This window comes from Scomber japonicus, chromosome 14 (genome assembly GCF_027409825.1).
Source record: "Scomber japonicus isolate fScoJap1 chromosome 14, fScoJap1.pri, whole genome shotgun sequence".
Taxonomy (NCBI): domain Eukaryota; kingdom Metazoa; phylum Chordata; class Actinopteri; order Scombriformes; family Scombridae; genus Scomber; species Scomber japonicus.
Window position 1 is genome coordinate 9983081 of NC_070591.1, and position 19282 is coordinate 10002362.

The 19282-nt window shown below is 39.4% G+C and overlaps 1 protein-coding gene across 1 annotated transcript; it reads left to right on the plus strand.

Annotated features, from left to right (window-relative positions):
• Positions 1-396: 396 nt before the first annotated feature.
• Positions 397-5685, plus strand: LOC128372934 (ewing's tumor-associated antigen 1-like). The gene is made up of 6 exons (XM_053333144.1): positions 397-722; positions 1982-2110; positions 2201-2259; positions 2703-2812; positions 2978-4398; positions 5159-5685. The coding sequence occupies exons 1-6, from the start codon at positions 569-571 to the stop codon at positions 5269-5271; spliced, it is 1986 nt and encodes a 661-aa protein (XP_053189119.1). The 5' UTR covers positions 397-568; the 3' UTR covers positions 5272-5685.
• Positions 5686-19282: the final 13597 nt, after the last annotated feature.

Sequence of the window (19282 nt, forward strand, 5' to 3'; positions counted from 1 at the left end):
ACATGTAACTGCATTATATAATTTAATTACAAAGTAAATGTAACTGTAGTCTGTTACAGTTACTGATGAAAATGTTGATGAGGGTTTGGTTGTCATCCATGAAGCACACCTGAAGTTAGATTTTGTAGGGCTTAATGGGTACCCTTACCCTAACAGCTGAAAACATCTGTTACAGAAAATTAGAAAAGTAATCACATAATAATCACAATTAAAAAGTTACATTACTTTGGTTAAGTCATTTAAATAGTTGTATTAATCATTACACTTTAAATAGGGTAACTAGCCATCTTCAACCTATTACATTTCCACAGCAGCTCAATCCAACATGTTTGTCTCTCATCTGTTTTTGAGCTGCGACAAAAACCTTACAGGCATCCGTAGATCGCTGACGTCACCATCAAACATGGAGGTTTTCCCTGAATGAATGAATCACGAAATGCAAAAAAAAAACACTACAAAAGTTTGGCTAAAAAGGGAAAAAACTAAACAAAAAGACACGAACAGACTGTGAATGTAACGCGGTGAGTCATCGCGCATCGACGCACGCTGTTAGCACGTAAAGTGAAGCATGTCTGAGCCGAGGACGCACGCTGCTGCTACTGCTGCTGCTGACTTCACCGAGCACTGGAGGACTGTCTCCAAATACTGCCGCAGCAAAACATTAGACAACAACAAAACAGCAAAGCAGGCGGGTGACACAACAGCATCAGCCATGTGTAAAGGTGAGGATGCAGATCAGGTAAAAAAAAATAATGCACGATCTGCTACTCCAGATGTTTAAATGAGTACAAAAAGGGGCTAAACTGGCTTGTAAACATCTGGGCCTACCTGTTTGAACAAGCAGAGGCGACCTCACAGTACACGTCTCAAATTGTAAGAAATCACATGGTGTGAGAAAAAGACGTAAATAAGATTATATGTTGAGAAAAGGGTTAACTTTGGAGTGAAATTGCATTTAGATTGCTAGATTATATTTGTAATGTAAACAAAACAACAGTCATGTGTCCATATAAACACTGAAATAGGTTTTCCTTGCTGTGATCATTCCTCCTGTTCATCCTGGCTTTAAAAAGATAATTTTTAGATGTGTTTTCAGTGTAAATGATTTGGGCCAAAATCCACACAGACATTTGGCTTCAGCAGTCTGAGTTAGTCATATCAAGTGGATATCTATCACATTTATAGTCTTTTTTAGCATCAAATTCCCTCTTTGTGTTCCCCTGTTGAGCTGTGGTGGAAGTATAGTAACAAAAAGAGGGAATTTGGCACTAGGAAGACTGTAATGTTGAAAGATATCTACTTGATTTGACTCATTTTGATGACTGAGGGTTCATATTAACTTCAGATAAACTCTTAAATAACCATTTTGCACAGATGGAGACTGTGGATTTTGTCCCTCATTATATTCTAAGTGCATTATGAAGGGATTTTCTAATGGTCATTAAGAACAAGAGGAATGATTATGGCATAATTTAAGTATATTTTTAAAAAGGAAAATACACCACATTTGCTGATTAAATGCTTTAAGTTATGATAATGTTGCTTTTTTTTGTCTTTCATCACATTAAATTTAATATGTTTGGGTTTCTGTACTAAAAAAAGAGACATTTGAGGACAACTTGGACTCCAGGATACTGTCATGTGTTATTGACCAAATGATTATCCATTTAATCATGAAAAGGGTCAAATAAAACTATTTGATAATAAATAAATGTGCTGGTTGCAGCCCTAATCTGTGATTCAGTTTGGCTTACATAAATATGACACTATAGTCTTTGATGTCATGATGATACAGGTGTTTCTCTTACATCTGTCAGTCAGTAAAAAAGCACCTGAAACACAATTAACACTACACTAGTTTTCACAATAGAAACATCACTAAGTTAAATGCACTCAAATAAATGTAACCACAGCAAATTGACTGTGGGTGGCTCTCTTCATTCAGCGGACATAATATCATTCTGCTGTTTGACTTGCACAGATCTGCAGAGTCCTCAGCGCAGAGGCTTCAGCAGATATCCCTGCTTGGGTAATGGAGATTCTCCAGGTGATGTGGAAGCTTCACAAGACATTATCTGGGATCCCACATCTCCCACTCAAGGGAATACAGGTAAACACTGATATTCAACACACAGATCACACCAGCTTGTCTGTTTCCTCTCATCATGATTATCACTTTCTGGTTTGTTTTTATGGCCAGGGCTCAGGAACACCAGAGTTGTGGAAATATCGGATATTGTCAACCGCATTGCTCCAAAGGTCTGTTGTTTCTTCATCTTCATCTTCATCTTCCTCTGAAACACTAATGTTGAATTAAAGTAGAATCAGCGTTGTCTCTTAAGTGCTATACATATTGTAGGTTTCAGGCTTGTGAAGTACTTTTAAAAAAATGTGTTAATGTTTTACTAGCTATATATTTTGATTTAATCTACTTTTTTTAATTTTTTTTTTATTTTTACCTTTCTGAGAGTTATGATAGTGTTTCCTGAGTTCCCTTAGTTCCTGTTTTTAATACATTCCCATGCTTAACGATTACTTTTGTTTGTTTGTTTGTCTGTTTGTTTGTTTTAGTTCTGCATATGTGAAGCACTTTGTGTTACATTGGAAAAGTATGAAAAGTGCTATACAAATAAAGTTTGATTGCTTGATTGATTGATCTCTTTTAATTAAATGATTAAACTTTATGCTTTGGGCTTCCATAGGATGTGAAGTTAAAAGGGACTGAATCACCTCTGCTGCAGTGGATCGGTGACAGCGCCGTCCCGTGCACACCAGAGATTCCTAAGCCCAGAGTCAGGAAGAAGTCCTCGAGGTACTTAATCAATATATTAACCCCGATGTGGGTTTATTCCCCACATTAACAGTATATGCATGCTTTATACCTCAGTTTTACTTATAGCATTATTTTTAATTAGTCGTGAGTTCTCCTGTTTTTTTGAATGGTTAATTATTCCCTTGTCTATTTTTCTCTCTGCAGGCAGAGCAGTGTTGAAGACCTCAAGAAACTGGCCAGGCAGTTTGATGAGAACATGCAACAAGACAAGGAGACTTCCAAACAGCTGAACACTATCAACAATAATATCCATGAATATGTGACCAGTTCCAACACAAAGCGGACAGAGACATCCTTCCATAGCAAGGTGAACAGCCTAAAACCTCTATCCTCATCAGCTCAGGTGGAGGCAGAGCTGCACGCTTTGTTTGACAGCTCCACTCAAAGAATCAGCGGTCGGCTAAGCCAGGGCTCTTCAAAATCAGCCTGTTCACAGGAAATAAACGACCAGCTCGCGACTTCAACTGTGGCTGAACCCCAGCGATTAGAGCACAAGCCAGCTGACAAGTCTGGCTCAGCTGCACATCCTGCTGGAGAAAAAGGATCTTGTGGTTATAGTGCGAGCAATTGTGATGACTTTGATGACGACTGGGAGAATGACGATCTCCTTAATGACTCTTTTGTGCTGGCAATGACCCAGGATCCTGACCAGCAACACAACACCAACCTTAAAGTGTCCTTGCAGTCTATCACTAAGACAAACACTACACAGTGCGCCTCCGTTTGCAAGCCAACTGTAAGTATAAACTCTTCACCTCAAGTTTCAAACCTGCACTCCAAGCCAAGCTGCAGTGGCCTCCAGGAATTGTGTCCCAAACCAAAGACTACCAATCGAAGCACTTTCAAGTTAGAGCCCAACCCTCACTTCCAGCCTAAGACTGCTGCCAAAGAGGTTTCCCAGTCCAGCTTCACTGTTATACAACTTAAATCACAGATGTCTGAGCAAAAATCTGCTACCACAAAAACACTGACTACCCCTCAGCTTGACAAAATGACTAATGATCAGAGAGGGGCTTGTGTTGCTGCAGACTCTGTAAAAGATATTTCAGACAGCTTATGGGATGACGGGGATGATGACGCGCTGCTCTACCAGGTATGTGACAACATGGAGAGGATCTCCAACAGTCAGCCATTGCATGAAAGCCCCAACAGCTGCCAAGAAAAACAAGATATTGCTGTAGAGAGACAGCGGAAAACCACGGTGCCTTTGCCAATCGACACGGCCTGGTCTACGAGCGCCGGTGCCAGTGCTAACAGACAGTCACCATGCACTTTTGTCCGTTCTAACTCATTACCAGGGACTAGCTGTGAAACCGTGAACTACCAAGGATGGAACATTCCCATGCAAGGTGCCAACAGCAAATCGCGGATGTCTCAGAGTCTCCCAGGAAGCCGTGTGAGTCTAGGCACGTTCAGCCTGCGTAGGGATTCCTCTGGAACTTTCCAGACCATGAATGTGGATGTGAAGCCTCATACAGTGACCGCCAGGCCACTGCAGAACTCCAAGTCCCAACACACAGCCTTCAAGAGAAATGTATCTGACTCAGCAGTTCTACACAGTAAAGGTAAGCTGTGCGAGTCTACTTTTGGCACTCGAGCTGATGTGATATATGAGAGAATAGTGTAACTTAGTTTAAATTTGAACTAATAATGTAAACTCCTGGGTACTGGATTGCAGGAAATTTTATGAATCGGTAAAATAGCCTTTTATAGACTATATGAAGTAAAATGTGTAACAACCTAAGGAGTTCTCATCAGGATAAAGTGCAATGCTTTTACTCTTTATGGTAAATGGTTATTTTGGTTAAGGCAATGGGTCTTTGCAGTTCATCCATTGCATCAAAAGTCCTCAGTACCACACTGTAAGACTGGATACTGAAGAGAAACTCACAAGTAAAACAGATGTCACATGTTGTTCCTATAATCATTGACAGTTCAGTGCATGTGCACATGAACAGTTCTCCCCCAAAGCAAGTAAACAGCGCCATGGCTTTAATTTGGGATGCTGTCATGGGTCCAAACCTCAGGAAGCTTCATTTCCAATGAATTGCAGACTGACTTTTTTTTTTTTTTTTTTTTCTGGATATGGAGAGATGGATTTTTTGTACTTCCAAATGAGCTTCACAATGAGCACCCACTGTTCCTGGTTATAGAAGCAACGTTTTCATGTTAACAAATTAAAACTCAGTCATTCAAGATCACAGCAACAACACGCAGGTTGTGATTTAGAGCTTAGACTTACTCTTTTCTCCTCAAGTCTCAGCATTTCCTAGCAAACCTTATTCAGTGTTTCCATTCATTTTTTTCACTTTTCCTTCTTTCCAGTTTTTGTCACCAGCCAGACGACGGGGAAATGCTCCGCAGCCGAGATTGAGAGGAAGAAACAGGAAGCCTTGGCTAAGAGGCGAAAGCGAATGCAGAACACATCAAAACCATAAAGGAGATTTTTTCCTCATATCTTAATTAAGCTTAACAAAACTTATCATTCCGTACCAGTAGTTCAAACACCCTCTTTGCCAAGTGTGTTTGTGTAATAGTTCAGTATTAGATTGCCAAGTTTTGGAGGATATACGTGACGCTCTGCACAGAAAAGACAAGTGAAAAAGATAAGTTCATTCTTATCAGAGCTGCTTAACGTTTTTGCTGCTAATCTAAAACACATATTTACGCAAAGCAAGTTTTTTACATTGTTAGTTCCAAGTTTTGGACTGAGACAACATTAAAAGAGATTTACCTTTCACATTTAGATTTTTGAAAAAATATTTACATCCACTGAGTTTTAAGTACTTCCAAATGCTGACCAATTCTGGTAACAGCTTTCTGTTGTTTTCCAGCAGCGTCATTTGAGCTCTCTGCACACATTTTGGCTGTTTTCTGCAACATGTTCTTGGCTTTTGTTCAAATGCAAATAATTCAATTTCAGTATTACTTCTCAAATTACAATATGAAGGACTGACAGACAATAAAACACAGGGTTGTTGTTTATTTTGACATTTTGCTCCTGATTTCATTTCATTTACAAATATATAAGCTCAGCACACATTAATCAGCATTTTTGCAAATGTGCCAGCTGGCCAATTTTCAACTGTAGTCCTTTGGAGAAATGTTTTGAAATCTATAAAGTGATAAAATTTACAGCAAAAGCAACAAAAATGAGAATTGTCAAAACGGAACTCAAGTTATGCAGTGCAACAGGAAATAGCAAAACGTCAATACAGTAATACAGCAATGACAAACACCATTTCAGCACATACAACCATGCAAGAAACACAAAGCAACAAAACACATGTTGATCATGATACAATGTTAGAAGATTCAGTTACAGGTTAGTAAAATGGTAATATACACCAAACACCCACACCATGCAACATAGAGATGTAGGACACAACTATAGGAGAACATGCCAGAACCAAAACCATGCAAAACTGGTTAGCCAATAACAACAACAATAACATTAAAATGAGCAATTAGAAATGTTCACGTCTGACCAGCAGAAACTGATATTTCTAATCTACACTGGCATGAAGTGCTGTATTCTGTACTGTATGTGTTTTGACTAAAAATGTGTCTGTCCTTATTGATGTGTGATTACAATGTATGGACTTTTTCATTCCTTAGTAATCCATAGAGTATTGTTTTTAGAAGTTAATTTCATAACATTGTAACAATCTGAATCACAATGTACAACTACAAATGTTACTGATGAGAAACTGTCATGTGTCCGCTACACTTTAGTAGATAGAGTTGTGCAGTTTTTGTTTATATTTCTTATGTTTCATTTTGCTCCACACTTTGTGAATGCCGCCTTTTGTTTTACCTTTTCAATTTTGCACAGGTCAGAATCGAAAGATATCAAGACAATGTTATGACCATGCTCTGTAGGCTCAATTTATAGCCACGCTATGCACCTTTTTGAAGAAATGTGAAACCAGTAACAAAATACAACAATGGAAATGTGTTTCTTATATTCACACAGGGTAAAACTGGAATGAGGAAGTTTGCCCTTCATGGTAAAATCAGAAAATATTTTTTTATGGGTGTCCTCAATGTTTCTACCTTTGTGCCTTACGAGGTCATAAAAAAATCTGACTCCAGCCCTGCTACATTACACCACCATGATGGACTTGTACACTTTCTTTTAATTTACTTTTCATGATGTTTGTACCTGGTATGAACAAATCAATACCTAAAATATACTTCACCTTGTTTCATGTAACAGTTTTTGTCTCTTTGTTGTCTTTATTGTTAACTAATTCCTTTGCTGTTTTTCTGACCTGACAAACATAAAACAAAGTAATGAATATTTGAGCTTAATGCTGCAGGTATACTTGTGGTGGGAATGCATCCTATACTCAAGTTTTATTATCATTATTAATATCAGTAGTAGTAGTAGTAGTAGTAGTAGTATCAGTATTACACTTCCATGAAGTTGGGGGAGTCACAAAAAATACAATTTAAAAATAATACTCAGAATTGAATGAGTAGTATCCTGCTTTTAGTCTCAGTATGGGTCAACTTACAATAACAGTGGCTCATACATTCCCCATAATACAGCTAGATAGTCTTCCGATATACGCCTCCTGCTTTCTCATGTCTCAAGCCCAAACCAAGATAAGATAACATCAATGTTGTTATTATTATTTCTAATTCTGGAGAGCCACAAAATACATTATTAAACTGTTTTCATGGGCTGACTAGTATTCCTGGTGAACAAATGACAACTACTACGGCTTGAGGCTGAAGCCAATGTGAAAGTATCAATCCTTAAATAGGCAAGAGTGGCAAATGAGATGTAAAAAAACAATTTGATATTACCAATTATCTCATGTGCACCTAAAGTAAAACATTTCCACATACAAATATTTTTCTATTTTTCATTTCTATATCTAAGTATAGACCTATCAACATGCTTCAATTCTACCAATTCAAGACACACACAATTGAACAACCACTTTAACAAATCATGCTCCTAACAGGATGTTAAAGAGTGTATCTCCTGGTGCATGTTACCTGTTTAAAGGTTAACGTACAATGTTAAGGATGGCTACGAGGGTGCCTGCTCCAAGAAACCTGGTTACAACTGCCTTCCATTCAAAGAGCGTCAATATCTCTGTAGAAATACTGGGTCAATTTAAAAACATTTTTTTAAAGTTTCAATGAGTCATTAAACACTAAATTCTCACCCTCTAATAAGAGTGTTGTTAGTAATTTTGGAAATGAAGATATGAACATTATAGTAAGCTTTAATGTCTGCCATGAGGACCTTGAGAAAACATGTGATTGATGGTTCGCTCGCCCGCTTCTCTCCAGGCTCCGAGTCGGACAAGTAAACTGAACTTGCATGTATAAAACAGTGCAGCGCCCCTTTAAAAGCCACTGTGTAGGTATCTTTTTGCTACATCATTGAATCTACTTTTATATCAAGCAGCTGGTCAGGATTTTGAGTGTACACAGACTGCTTCCTTAATGCAGTTATTGGCATCCATTACTCTAATCTCTATGTATTTCAAGACTGTTGACAGGTCGAGCAGATATGATGAGCCAATTTCACAAACACTCAAATCTGTTTTCAACAACCTTCTGCCTGAAGAGGAAGACCATTGTGAATGTGCAATAGCTTCAGTGTTGAGCATATTATTGTTATTAGACATGAGGGATTATTTTAATATGAGGGCTAATTTGTCCTCTGGCCCCTTATCACTCTACTCACCTGCTGTACTGTGTGTGTGAGGGTAGTACAATGTTCGTCTTTGTAATCCCAAGAGAATTCCTCTATGTTCCTCCTTCAAGCCCATCCCCAGCTATTACATGCCTGTGAGAGTTCCCAGGTGTGTGTGTGTGTGTGTGAGACGGGTGGTCTGCAGGTGTGTATATTTGAGTATTTATCCTATTCTAAGCACGTAATAGGCCCCATCCTCCTCCATTCCCTGTCTGTTTCCCCTCCCCATCCAGTCTGACTGTAAATCAGATGGCAGGGCAATTTGGCAACAGCATAAAGGCCCCTGGTTTTTATGACTATGATTATGGTTATGATGATGACTAGTATTTATTTCAACTATCTGATGAAACCCTTGGCTAAAGCTAACAGGTGTCGAGCAGGTACAATATCGTGCTTGCTGAAGGATCCCTGTAATGTCGCCATAGAGAGCAAAATATCGTCCGCCAAACAGAAGAATGGGCTGTTTCAGCGCCCACTCGTCACGCCGTACATGGAGCAATTTCTGATTATTGGATGGGAGTGGAGCGCCACAACGTCCTCTTTGTGGAGAGAGAATGATTTATGGCTGTTAGTCAGGCATAAGGCAGTAATTGCCGCAGTGACGATTATGTTACCATGGCACCTGTTTAAACTGTCTATTCTTATGTGAATGTTTTCATTTTTGGAAGAGGAGAATTTGCAGCTTGAAACTGATGTGTGGAGACGTTAATTGAAGTTGGGAAAGAGTCTGTGATGGTGTGGTAACAATTTAGGGGAAAAGGAGAGTATGTGATGGACACATTTGTGTTGTGTCATCTGATACATTAGGGAAAGTTTGGCCAGAAGAAGAAAGAAGGACTTAATTCAGCAAATACCGTAAATACACAATTACGTAATGATTATATCGTTGGAAATGGTTTCAATTTGGACACTTTCTCATCATCCTGATATATACAAGCTACAAGGTTAATGTAATCTCACATGCTTTATTATAAGCTGCAGGCAATAGATGATATCAATGACAATAATACATGATACTCAAATTATACATTTTCAGTACTCAGTAATGTTGATTGGGGTTTGTTCTCAGTACAGATCTGAGCCTGACCTTTGACCTCCCTGTGTTGGTGTTTAAATGGAAAGAGGATTTTTTTTCTTCATGGATCAAAACAACATGTCTTTGTTGAAACCTTGTTCAGTCACAAGTTCAGGCCTCAGTCTGTCTGCACTGATATCGGAAATGTAAAAAAAAAAACACCTCAGGGATAAACCCACATTTCCTCTGGGCGGGTAAATTGAATGAGTTATGGTCTCACCCCCCTCCAAAAACTGCTGTGAAGGTGTCTTTTAGTGAGGCAATTACCGCCATGTGATGTGTTGGCAGGTAAACTTACCTGAAGCCCATTTCTGCCTTTAAATCTGTTGAATACAGATGGTCTATCCTTTATACTTATAACCTACTGTATAATAGGGTCAACTCAAAGTTTAAATCACACTATTAATGTCATACTAATTGCCATTTTAAGAAGAATATGGCATTCAAAGATTTACTGCAATTACTTTGTAAAACGCATGATTTTTAGATTAAATCACCCAACATTTTCCACTTATTGTTACCATAGACCTCTGCTCAGGAGAATGCCCAAAATACTAAATAGCTGAATAAAGCTTGAATACATGCATTGGAACAGAAAAACTGACTTTCCAAATACTGCAAAACTACATTTTAAAAGGAAAAGATGATTCACTACCAATAAATGCACAAGGGAAAAAAAAGGCAAAATAATACTTATTTAAGTTCAATTTGCCAAATGGCCTTTATTCAATCACTACAATGATCCAAGCGGGTCAAGTTTCATTTCTGAGTTAATATTGGAAGCATCTTGACTTGAACACACATGTACCTCTCTTAAGGTTGTTCCAGAAAGAAAGCCCCACATTAATCTTCTATATCTGTGGCTGGGCATTGTGAAAAGACCGCTGTTCAAGAATCCAGTCGTATCCCACTCCTTAAAATATTGGGTCTTTGGCTAGAAATCTGCGGTGATCGTGTACTTGGAAACCAGAGCTGGAAGATGAGCATTTATTCTCGTTTTACTTCTTTCTGCCCAGTATGGGGTTGAAGTGGCGGAAGTGAGGAGTAATGAGACCTGAAGGCATACTAGTGCACTGGATGAGCGATACGATTCAGTAGATTAATATGAGCCAAAATAAGGGCATCTACTGTTCTGCAAATCACGCTCCAAGAACAGCAGACATAAATTAAACATCTATAGAAATATGACCTGAGGTAGCTGTTGCCTCTTTAACCCAAGTGCAGCGCAGCCATTGGAGATAGCATCTCTAATCGCTTTCCCATGCTGTGAGGCCATGCTGCAGAAAGGCTAAACACTGTTTTCACAGCTCACAGATAACCTCCCAGTGTATGACTAATACATATCACACATACATCAGCTTCTTTTTTCCGCTCTTTCTTACTCTCTAAATCTCACTATCTCTCTCTCCCCCACTGTTTGTATATCTTACGTCCCTCTCATGTCTGTCTCACACACACGCACACACACACACACACACACACACACAAAAACACATGGAGAGGACGTGTGCAGCTCTGTGGCAGCAGCCTGTCAGCAGCGTAAATGACCTGTGAAGAGTTTCACGGTGCGTGTCATTAGGCAGCTTTAGATTTGTTTCAACAGCGCTTTACCTGAGGGCTCCATTCATGGGCCCCCAGGTATGACTGCCCTCCCCACTGGAGAGAGAGGGGGGGGGGGGGGGGGTTGCCAAATTCCCCTTCTCCCTCCACAGAGGACAGTGATGGAAAGCCCATGAGCATGATGGGGCAAAGTAAAGAGTTCACAGTGTTACTGCAAAAAAAAAAAAAAAAAAAAAAAAAGTTTCTCATGTTGTTTCTCTAGAACCACCTCGTAATCGTTGCCTGGCATTTTACTGCTGTTGACTTTTAATGGTTAAACATGTTCTTTACAATCAGGATTTCTTCCTCTGAACTTCACAGAAAGAAGGGTGAATCATAGTACTGTGAGTAATTATAGCTGGATTCAGATTTTGGAGAAAGCCTCAGATGTTTAAATTTTAATGGTTCCTCTGAAAACTATGCTATGTTGTAACACTTTTTTTTCCAATGACTAAAACATGATACATGAGTGTTTTGGAGATGCCTTGTACTAACACTGGAATCGTATATTGCTTTGAGTACGAAAACAACAGTCCTCCAAATTTGGTGATCCGAATGCTCCTAAAGCCCACCGGAGAAAGTCAAAATGATTTTTTTTACCCACCTGAGGCAAAGCTTACATTTATAGTTGACGCTTTTATCCAAGTAATTTACAACTAGTTAATCAGTAGAACGTCTTTTCGTGGAAAATAAGTCATGTGAAGGTCAAAGTCACCCAGATGTAATGGTGAGTAAGCATAATGAGTAAGGAGGTGAGTACCAAAGTTTTGTTATTATAATCTAAATCATTGCTTTGGAATGGAGGGAGTAACAGAAAAAAACACGTCTTGTGAAGGATTTATTATCCCACTGAAAGCTCTGCAATCAACTCAACTTTCTAAAATTCCATGTCTTGTGCGCTGTTCAAACCCTGGATTATCACTATGTTTTTTTTAAATCTTCCCCATCCAAACTGATCCCGTATTGATATCGTGGCATCATCACGCTTTATTAAGCATGCTGATAAGGGTCTGCAGATTTAACCGTGTTTTGAGAAGCGAGACTCTCTTGCACACAGCCAACAAATATCCCTGTTGCCACATTCCTCCGGCCCATATCTGCCAACACCTTTGCGCTACAATGGCTTTGGCCCTTTTTTCCCCAGCCCGTAATAGTCAGCGTGGGCTGTAATGGTCTGTTGACAGGTTTAGGCTGAGGTAATTTTGTTGCTGGGCTTTACAGTGAGGTGCCAAATCTTCCCCTGAGGAAAAAAGGAGCAGCAGATGCAGGAAAGCTAGCTACTAGCTTTATACGCACTTTGCAATTGGCTGATTGTTATTATAAAAGTTTGAGGAGAAAGAAGTTGAAAATCGGGCATTCACATAACATCGGCTCATCTTCAAGGACTTGGAGCAAACTGCATGGTTAGTTAACTTTGGTGTACAGTAAGAGACCCGATATGTTTGCCGGGTGCTAAAATGTTAAGTGGTGCTAGCTTCTGTAAGTTGTGTGCTTTTGAGTTAAAATGGCTCCTGCTGTGCAGAGACACAGTTCATTATTTGCAGCAGGACTGCATAAAGAGAGGCCAGCTGAGTGGAACTCCAGCTGCTGGACACACTAGCACACACACACACACACACACACACACACACACACACACACACACATACATACAGATTCAATGTAGAAAGACACCATGGAAAATGCACGGGAAAGCAAGACTGTTGAGGCCTAGGGGTTCCCTTAGCAATGTGCAAAGCAGATCAACCGTACACACAGAAGACACAAGCACCTGCCAGCTGACCATCTCCTGTGGTGAGGTCCCAAGTGCTTAAAAGCCACACACACACACACACACACACAAACACAAACACTGGTTATTGTGACCTTTTTAGGGTCATGCTGGGTCCTGCCTGTGCCTGCACGCTGATGGTAAGTAGCTAATGACGGTCGTCTTTGTACTATTCGATCATCTGGCTCTCATTTAAGCCTGGTGGCAAAAGGAAAGAGGCCACAGTATACAGAGCCTGGATGTGTTTCTCGTGTTTGTAAAGAAAGTTTCTTTGAACCAGAACAATTTGGAATGCTACATTGCCTGCATGGGATATAACAATAATTGTTGCTGTGAAATGACAATCTGCAAACTGTTATTATTTCAAGTCTCTTTGGATTTTCTATTTATGGAGTTTCTGTCTTTTCTTTTTTTTCTGTTTACTGCTCATGCTAACTAACTACACAATCTCTCTGCTATGTGTTCAAAACAAAATTCTGCTGTTGCTCCACACATCCCTTCCTCTGTGTTAAGAGATACTTTTCCCAGCAAAAAGTGCTTGAAACTCAAAGAGCTCTCATGACGCAGATTTACTGCCTGTTGAAGCACAGTTGTGGATGAGTATTACATTAAACAAGGGTGTTAACTGACTGATTTGGAGTGGTTTTGTCCATTAGAGCACACTCACAAAACACATACAAATGCTAAATTCCCCAACCTTAACCTTTACCCTTGTACAATCCTTATCCCTAAACCCAATCTTGACCCTAAAGATGACATCTAACCTTTGCATATTCTCTTCAAGATGTGACGACTAACAGAATTCTTAACGTGAATAGTTTTTTTTTTCTCTTTTCTATCATTGAGGGGTCATTTGCTCTTTGTGAGTAAAAAATACAATAACAAAAACAAATCCCTGTTTAAATCCAGATTTTGGTCCAGGCCCAGAGCTCAGTGTTATCTGCTCATTGTCAGTATTTCCACATTCTGGCTCTGAAATTGTATGACAGATAAGAGGTGTTAAGAGGCTCACATGGACAGAAGATCAACAACTTTCTCACATTTATAAGATGATAATTCTTTGTTATGTTCGCTAATATACACCCTTTCTCAATCACACTCACAAACACACTTTATGCCAAGAAGAAGGCAAAAGGATAGGAATGCCAGCGCTCAGTGAAGCAATGTTTGCAGCACAGGCCTCCTCAAAGGCAAATTGGGAGTCCCTAGTCAAATTACACGAACTGTTTCCAAATGCAAATATGTGTTATCAGATCAACAAAGCAACTAAAGATGCAAATCGAGAGATCCGTACTGCTCGTTTAGCATCTGCTGGGAAGGAAAGAAATGAAACATTTCCATCAAGACTTTGCCCCCATGTTTTCTTCGCTGAGAGCGAGATGCAGATTTGTATGTTTTTGTTTGAAGCTTCGGTGTTGGAAGTCTTCACAAGGAACTGGGGCCCTTCTGGCAGCGTGGGAATTCACCACGCGTTTAGTTTCTCAAACAGACACATTTTTTTTTAGGGGTTTGCTATTCGGCAAGGCTGTAATAAGAAGAAAAGGAGTTGGAAACTGGGGAGACGTCTGAGCCAAAATGGAGGCTTCATCCCTGCAGATAATACACACTCTGTCTCAGAAAAGAGATTATATTAAATGTCCAGGGTGACATTAGTTGTTAGCCTCAGACTTAGCATTACAGGAATTTATCGTTCTCTTGTAAACACTCTCTGTTCCTCTGCTTGTGTGAATTGTTTCCTTTTATGTATAAAGAGTGACTCTTGATTTATTAACCATTTGACCTAACTAGTAGCGAAGGTACGATACAAATATGGTCAAATATCGTGTGCACTGTATGGGTTGTTACCTTATCGCTTGAAAATACAAATTGTCAAAAGTGAGTTAAGATTCTGGAGTTCTTTAATAATAAACTAAGGGAGGTTTCACTGGTGTCAGTGGGTTATTTTTATACTACGGCGATGTGTGCATCAAATCCAACCAAAGTCATGAATCAGATGTGGCCCTACAGAATTGCACAACCACAAGTAGAGCTTCATGCCAAGTCAAACTTATTTATAGAGTGCTTTCCAATTATTAATCCATGAAAATTGTGTTTACTTTTATTTTATTTTTGGCCTAATTTTTGCTGTTAATCATCACAGCTGTGCTGCAGCTTTGGATTCAACGCTAAAGAAGTGTTGAGGTAGAGCTTTTTGCTTTTGTCGGCTGAACACAACTGCGGACAATACTAACAACCAAGTTCTTCTGTTTATTCCATACAAACCTACTGTTGCTACTGCCAGCAACATCAAGCGCATCGTTTCATATGCACCAGAGGAGCTTACCCAGGAAAAGACCAAAGACTTCATGTTTAGAGCATTGCATGTAAAGTAAAGTGAAGATTTCATGAGGTGGATTATCTGCATACAGCACAATTATCTATTAATAAGAAAAAAAATGTTGGTTGAGATCATCTGCAGAAAACAAGATACAAAAGTAGATCAAAACAAGCATGATGGCAGCAACAAATAGAACATTACAGCACATGAAAAATTATACTGTGCATTTCTGTATGAGAGGGTTTTAACATCAAGGAATCCCAGAGCAGCCAAGAGGAAGTTAGTGAAAGACAGTCACCAGGATATATCTGGTGTTCTTTATTCTTGCACATGGCTTCTGCGTTAATTTTAGGTTTTTAAAGATTTTTTCAGGATTCACTCAGCTATACAAATGTCTACTTTTTTGCTCATCCAGTTACATCGGCCTTCAAGTTAGGACCAACTCACCATGAAGAGGTTTTCTCTATCAATAGCTTTGAAACATGCCTGTCCCGTGTCACACATGCCACCTTGACATCAAAGGCCTGTTTACATGCTACTAACCCCCCCCATTCACTCACTCACACACACACACACACACACAGCCACCCAACCGCCCACACACAACCCACACTAAAGGTTACCATGCCGGGATTTTAATCTACATGTGAAATGTGCTCTCCTACGCCTCTTCTTCTGTCTAGTCAGCAATCTGGGTATTGCCCCGTGATTCAGAGAGCCTCACTTTATTGATTGAATGGGTTTTAGTCTGGAACACACACACACTGGAAAACATACATCCATCCACATACACACACACACTGGTGACTTTGTTGCAAATGGAGGGAGGGAGAGGGATGGGTGTCAGGCCTAGCGTGATGGGTGAACATCAATCATTGCTTGTCAGCCTTGGCTTTTTTTTTTTTTTTTTTTTACCTCCAACCCGACCCCCTCACCACCACCACCACCACCACCTCCTCCTCCTCTCACTTTTCTTCTGCTTCACTGATCAGCCTTTGTTTTGAATGGCAGTGAGTGTATGTGTGTGTGTGTGTGTGCGCGCAAAGAATGCAGCTCAACCACATGGACAAGACGCGGGCTGTTCGCAGGTGTTATCGTTCTCAGCTGCCAATTAAGTCTCCTGTCGTTTACTCTCGTACCTCCAGGTCATGACAAACACGATGCATTTTAATAAGTTTTACATGTGATAAACATTAGGGACCTGTTGTCTACGCGTCTGCATGAGTGAGTGCATTAATGTTTGTGTGCATGTGTAGAAGTGATGCATGCATACGGTACATGTCTTCTTACTGCGATCATTCACGGTACGTTTGTGAGCGAAAGTCTTTCAAGAAACATAAAAGGTTAATAAAGGTTTTTACAGAAGCTGTTTTTCTTTTTCTTCTTTGATTGAACGATGAGAGTGTACTGCGCACTTATTCTCTTAAAACAAGTGAAATATGATCTGCCTGTACAGTATCATTATTTCAACCTGTTTCCAGTACAAATCAACCTTATTCTGTCTTCTCCCAAGAGAAACACTAATTCCTAGAAAATTCTTGATTCATAGTGGAAAAAAATTGAAATACTATTGCTATACAGGCAGATTATTTCAGTTGGTTTAAGAACACAGGACTTTTAGAGCACAATAATAAACACAAATTATATATTAAGACAGTTGTGTGTGTCTCTGGTTAATTGTATATTAAAATGCCGTCTATAATATGTTTATGTGTTTCTTTCCATTTCTCTCTCGTCTTTGTGTCCATCTGACTTTCTCTATGCTTCATGTTTAAAATTTCAGAGAAACCGGAGGATAAGAAGACATCCGGAACTAATAGACTTTTCAAAGACTTGAGCTCAGAATATGACGATTTATGAATCGGCCCGGGACAAGTGCTGTGTCTGTTTGTCAGGGAAACATATATTTCTTTTCCCTTTTTGGAAAAATGGATTTGGCCCTCCACCAATCACTGGGAGCGTGTTCTCTTCATGTTGTGCCAAAAACTACAGCATGCTTCTCTTTCTCTGTTGGTCGATCTGACTCTATTTGTTATTATGCTTTGTGTTGTGTGGAGAAAGCCCCAGTGTGTCTTATTTGTAATGGGTGCCAGGGGCTGGGGGAGATGTGTTTTCAATTACCACTTGGTAGAATGACTGATGGTAAGACAATCAAGCACAGAACTGCAGCTCAGTGCATGTGTGTGTGTGTGTGTGTGTGTGCATGTGTGTGTATGTGTGTGTTCACCCATGTGAGACTGCGTTTGTATGTGTGCAAGCTTGCATGTGCAAAGTGCTCTCCACATGTTTGTGTGTGCATGTCTGCATCTGCGTTTTTATGTGATCTGTGCTCTGATTTTTTCCCATATTCCATTTTCATTCAATATCGTCGGGTCAGCGAGGAAACTGCCACCATTGCTACAGAAATAATGGAATATAAAAACCAAACTCAGTGACTTTTCCTGGCAAAACATAGAGAAAAAGAAGAAAGACAAATGCTTAGAATTATCATTTTTATCTATTAAATTCTCAAATGATCCTCAGGGATTTCCCCCCCCCCCCAAATCATTTGTAGGTCTTCAGTTGGGAGCCAAAATCTCCTCTAAAAACCAAACTATGACCAAAACCTGATGATGGATATGGAACCAAAACCAAAACAACCCCTGACCACACAGCTGTCATGAGAAAATAGTGCACAGGAAGCTCTGGTGGTCGAATACTAAGAGATTGTCCTCACGAAACCTGAACTGGCAATTCCACAGCTTGCCTTAATAATCTGACCTGCACTGAACAAAATAAAATAGCAATTATTGTGGGACATTCACTTAATTCTCAACAACTATATCCAGACACAAGTACTTTCATTGACATGTTGTTGTCTGTATCCACAATGACTTAGGTGAGTGCAGTAAAGTAAATAATCAGTTTCATGTGGTTCTTACACAATATATGAAGCATATTTCCTTGTCCCCCCCAATATGTCCCTAATTTATGGATGTAAAGAGTGTCTCCCTCAGTCCCTGTTTCACCCTGTATTATAGAGCCCTGGAGTCTGCCGCTGACTGAAACGTCCAGGACACAGATGGAGCTTATGAATGATTAATCACAGGTGATGTAGTTCACAGCCAGCCAGTCAAAACTCCAAGGTGTAAAATATCTGAATAATGAATAATCTTCATGTCCATTATTTTTTAAGAAGTTTGGTTTAACAGTGTGGAATTAACGGTACGTCATCTGAAGCAGAATTGGGGGTATTTACAGTTCATTAGTGTTTTATGAGAATGAACCCAACGTGGTAAAAAAAAAAAAAAAAATCAGCATACGAAACTAATAAACAAAGAAAGTATGGTGATTTTGTCTACTTTTTGGTTAAGGTTAAGACAAAACACAATGTGCGCACACACATACACACACACACAGACTGTGATAAGGCATATTAGAGCAGTGTATTTTATATTTATGAGTGCCACGTAATGCATCACATTTACTCCATATTCATTTAAAATATTAAAGAACCCCCTCTCCCCTCGCTGCTAGGAAATGACACAATACAAGAGCACAAGAAAAGTTTTTTGGAGTGAAAATAGTGAAAATAAGAATGTAATGCATGTAGTAGAAGCATTACATAAGAAGAGATCATTTATTAGACATAGCTCTGTAAGAATTAAGATGTTTAAAGGTAAAGCTTAACAGTAGTGGGTTTATTTTTATCCCCTTTATGCAGTGTATTTTACATATAGGTGACATACAGATAAATATTATATAGATAATATTGTGTCAACATTTTATAAAATAGAAACAATATAGGGTGAAAAAGTTAATTTATGGTCCACATCTTCCATTCACTGCTCACTGGTTTTCCTCTGGAACAACAACAGTGACCTCTAGTGTGGCTGCTTCCCTGTAGACCAAAAAGCAAGACCTGTTCAGCAGCAATGCAAGCCCATATCCCAGTAGACATTATAGCTGACTGAGTCACGTGCACCTAT

Bases quoted from the DNA above. Each gene is read 5' to 3' on its own strand.
- LOC128372934 (XM_053333144.1), top strand. From the start codon at position 569: ATGTCTGAGCCGAGGACGCACGCTGCTGCTACTGCTGCTGCTGACTTC. The intron at 2,260-2,702 runs GTCTGTTGTTTC...GGGCTTCCATAG, and splicing joins TCAACCGCATTGCTCCAAAG to GATGTGAAGTTAAAAGGGAC. The intron at 4,399-5,158 runs GTAAGCTGTGCG...CCTTCTTTCCAG, and splicing joins AGCAGTTCTACACAGTAAAG to TTTTTGTCACCAGCCAGACG.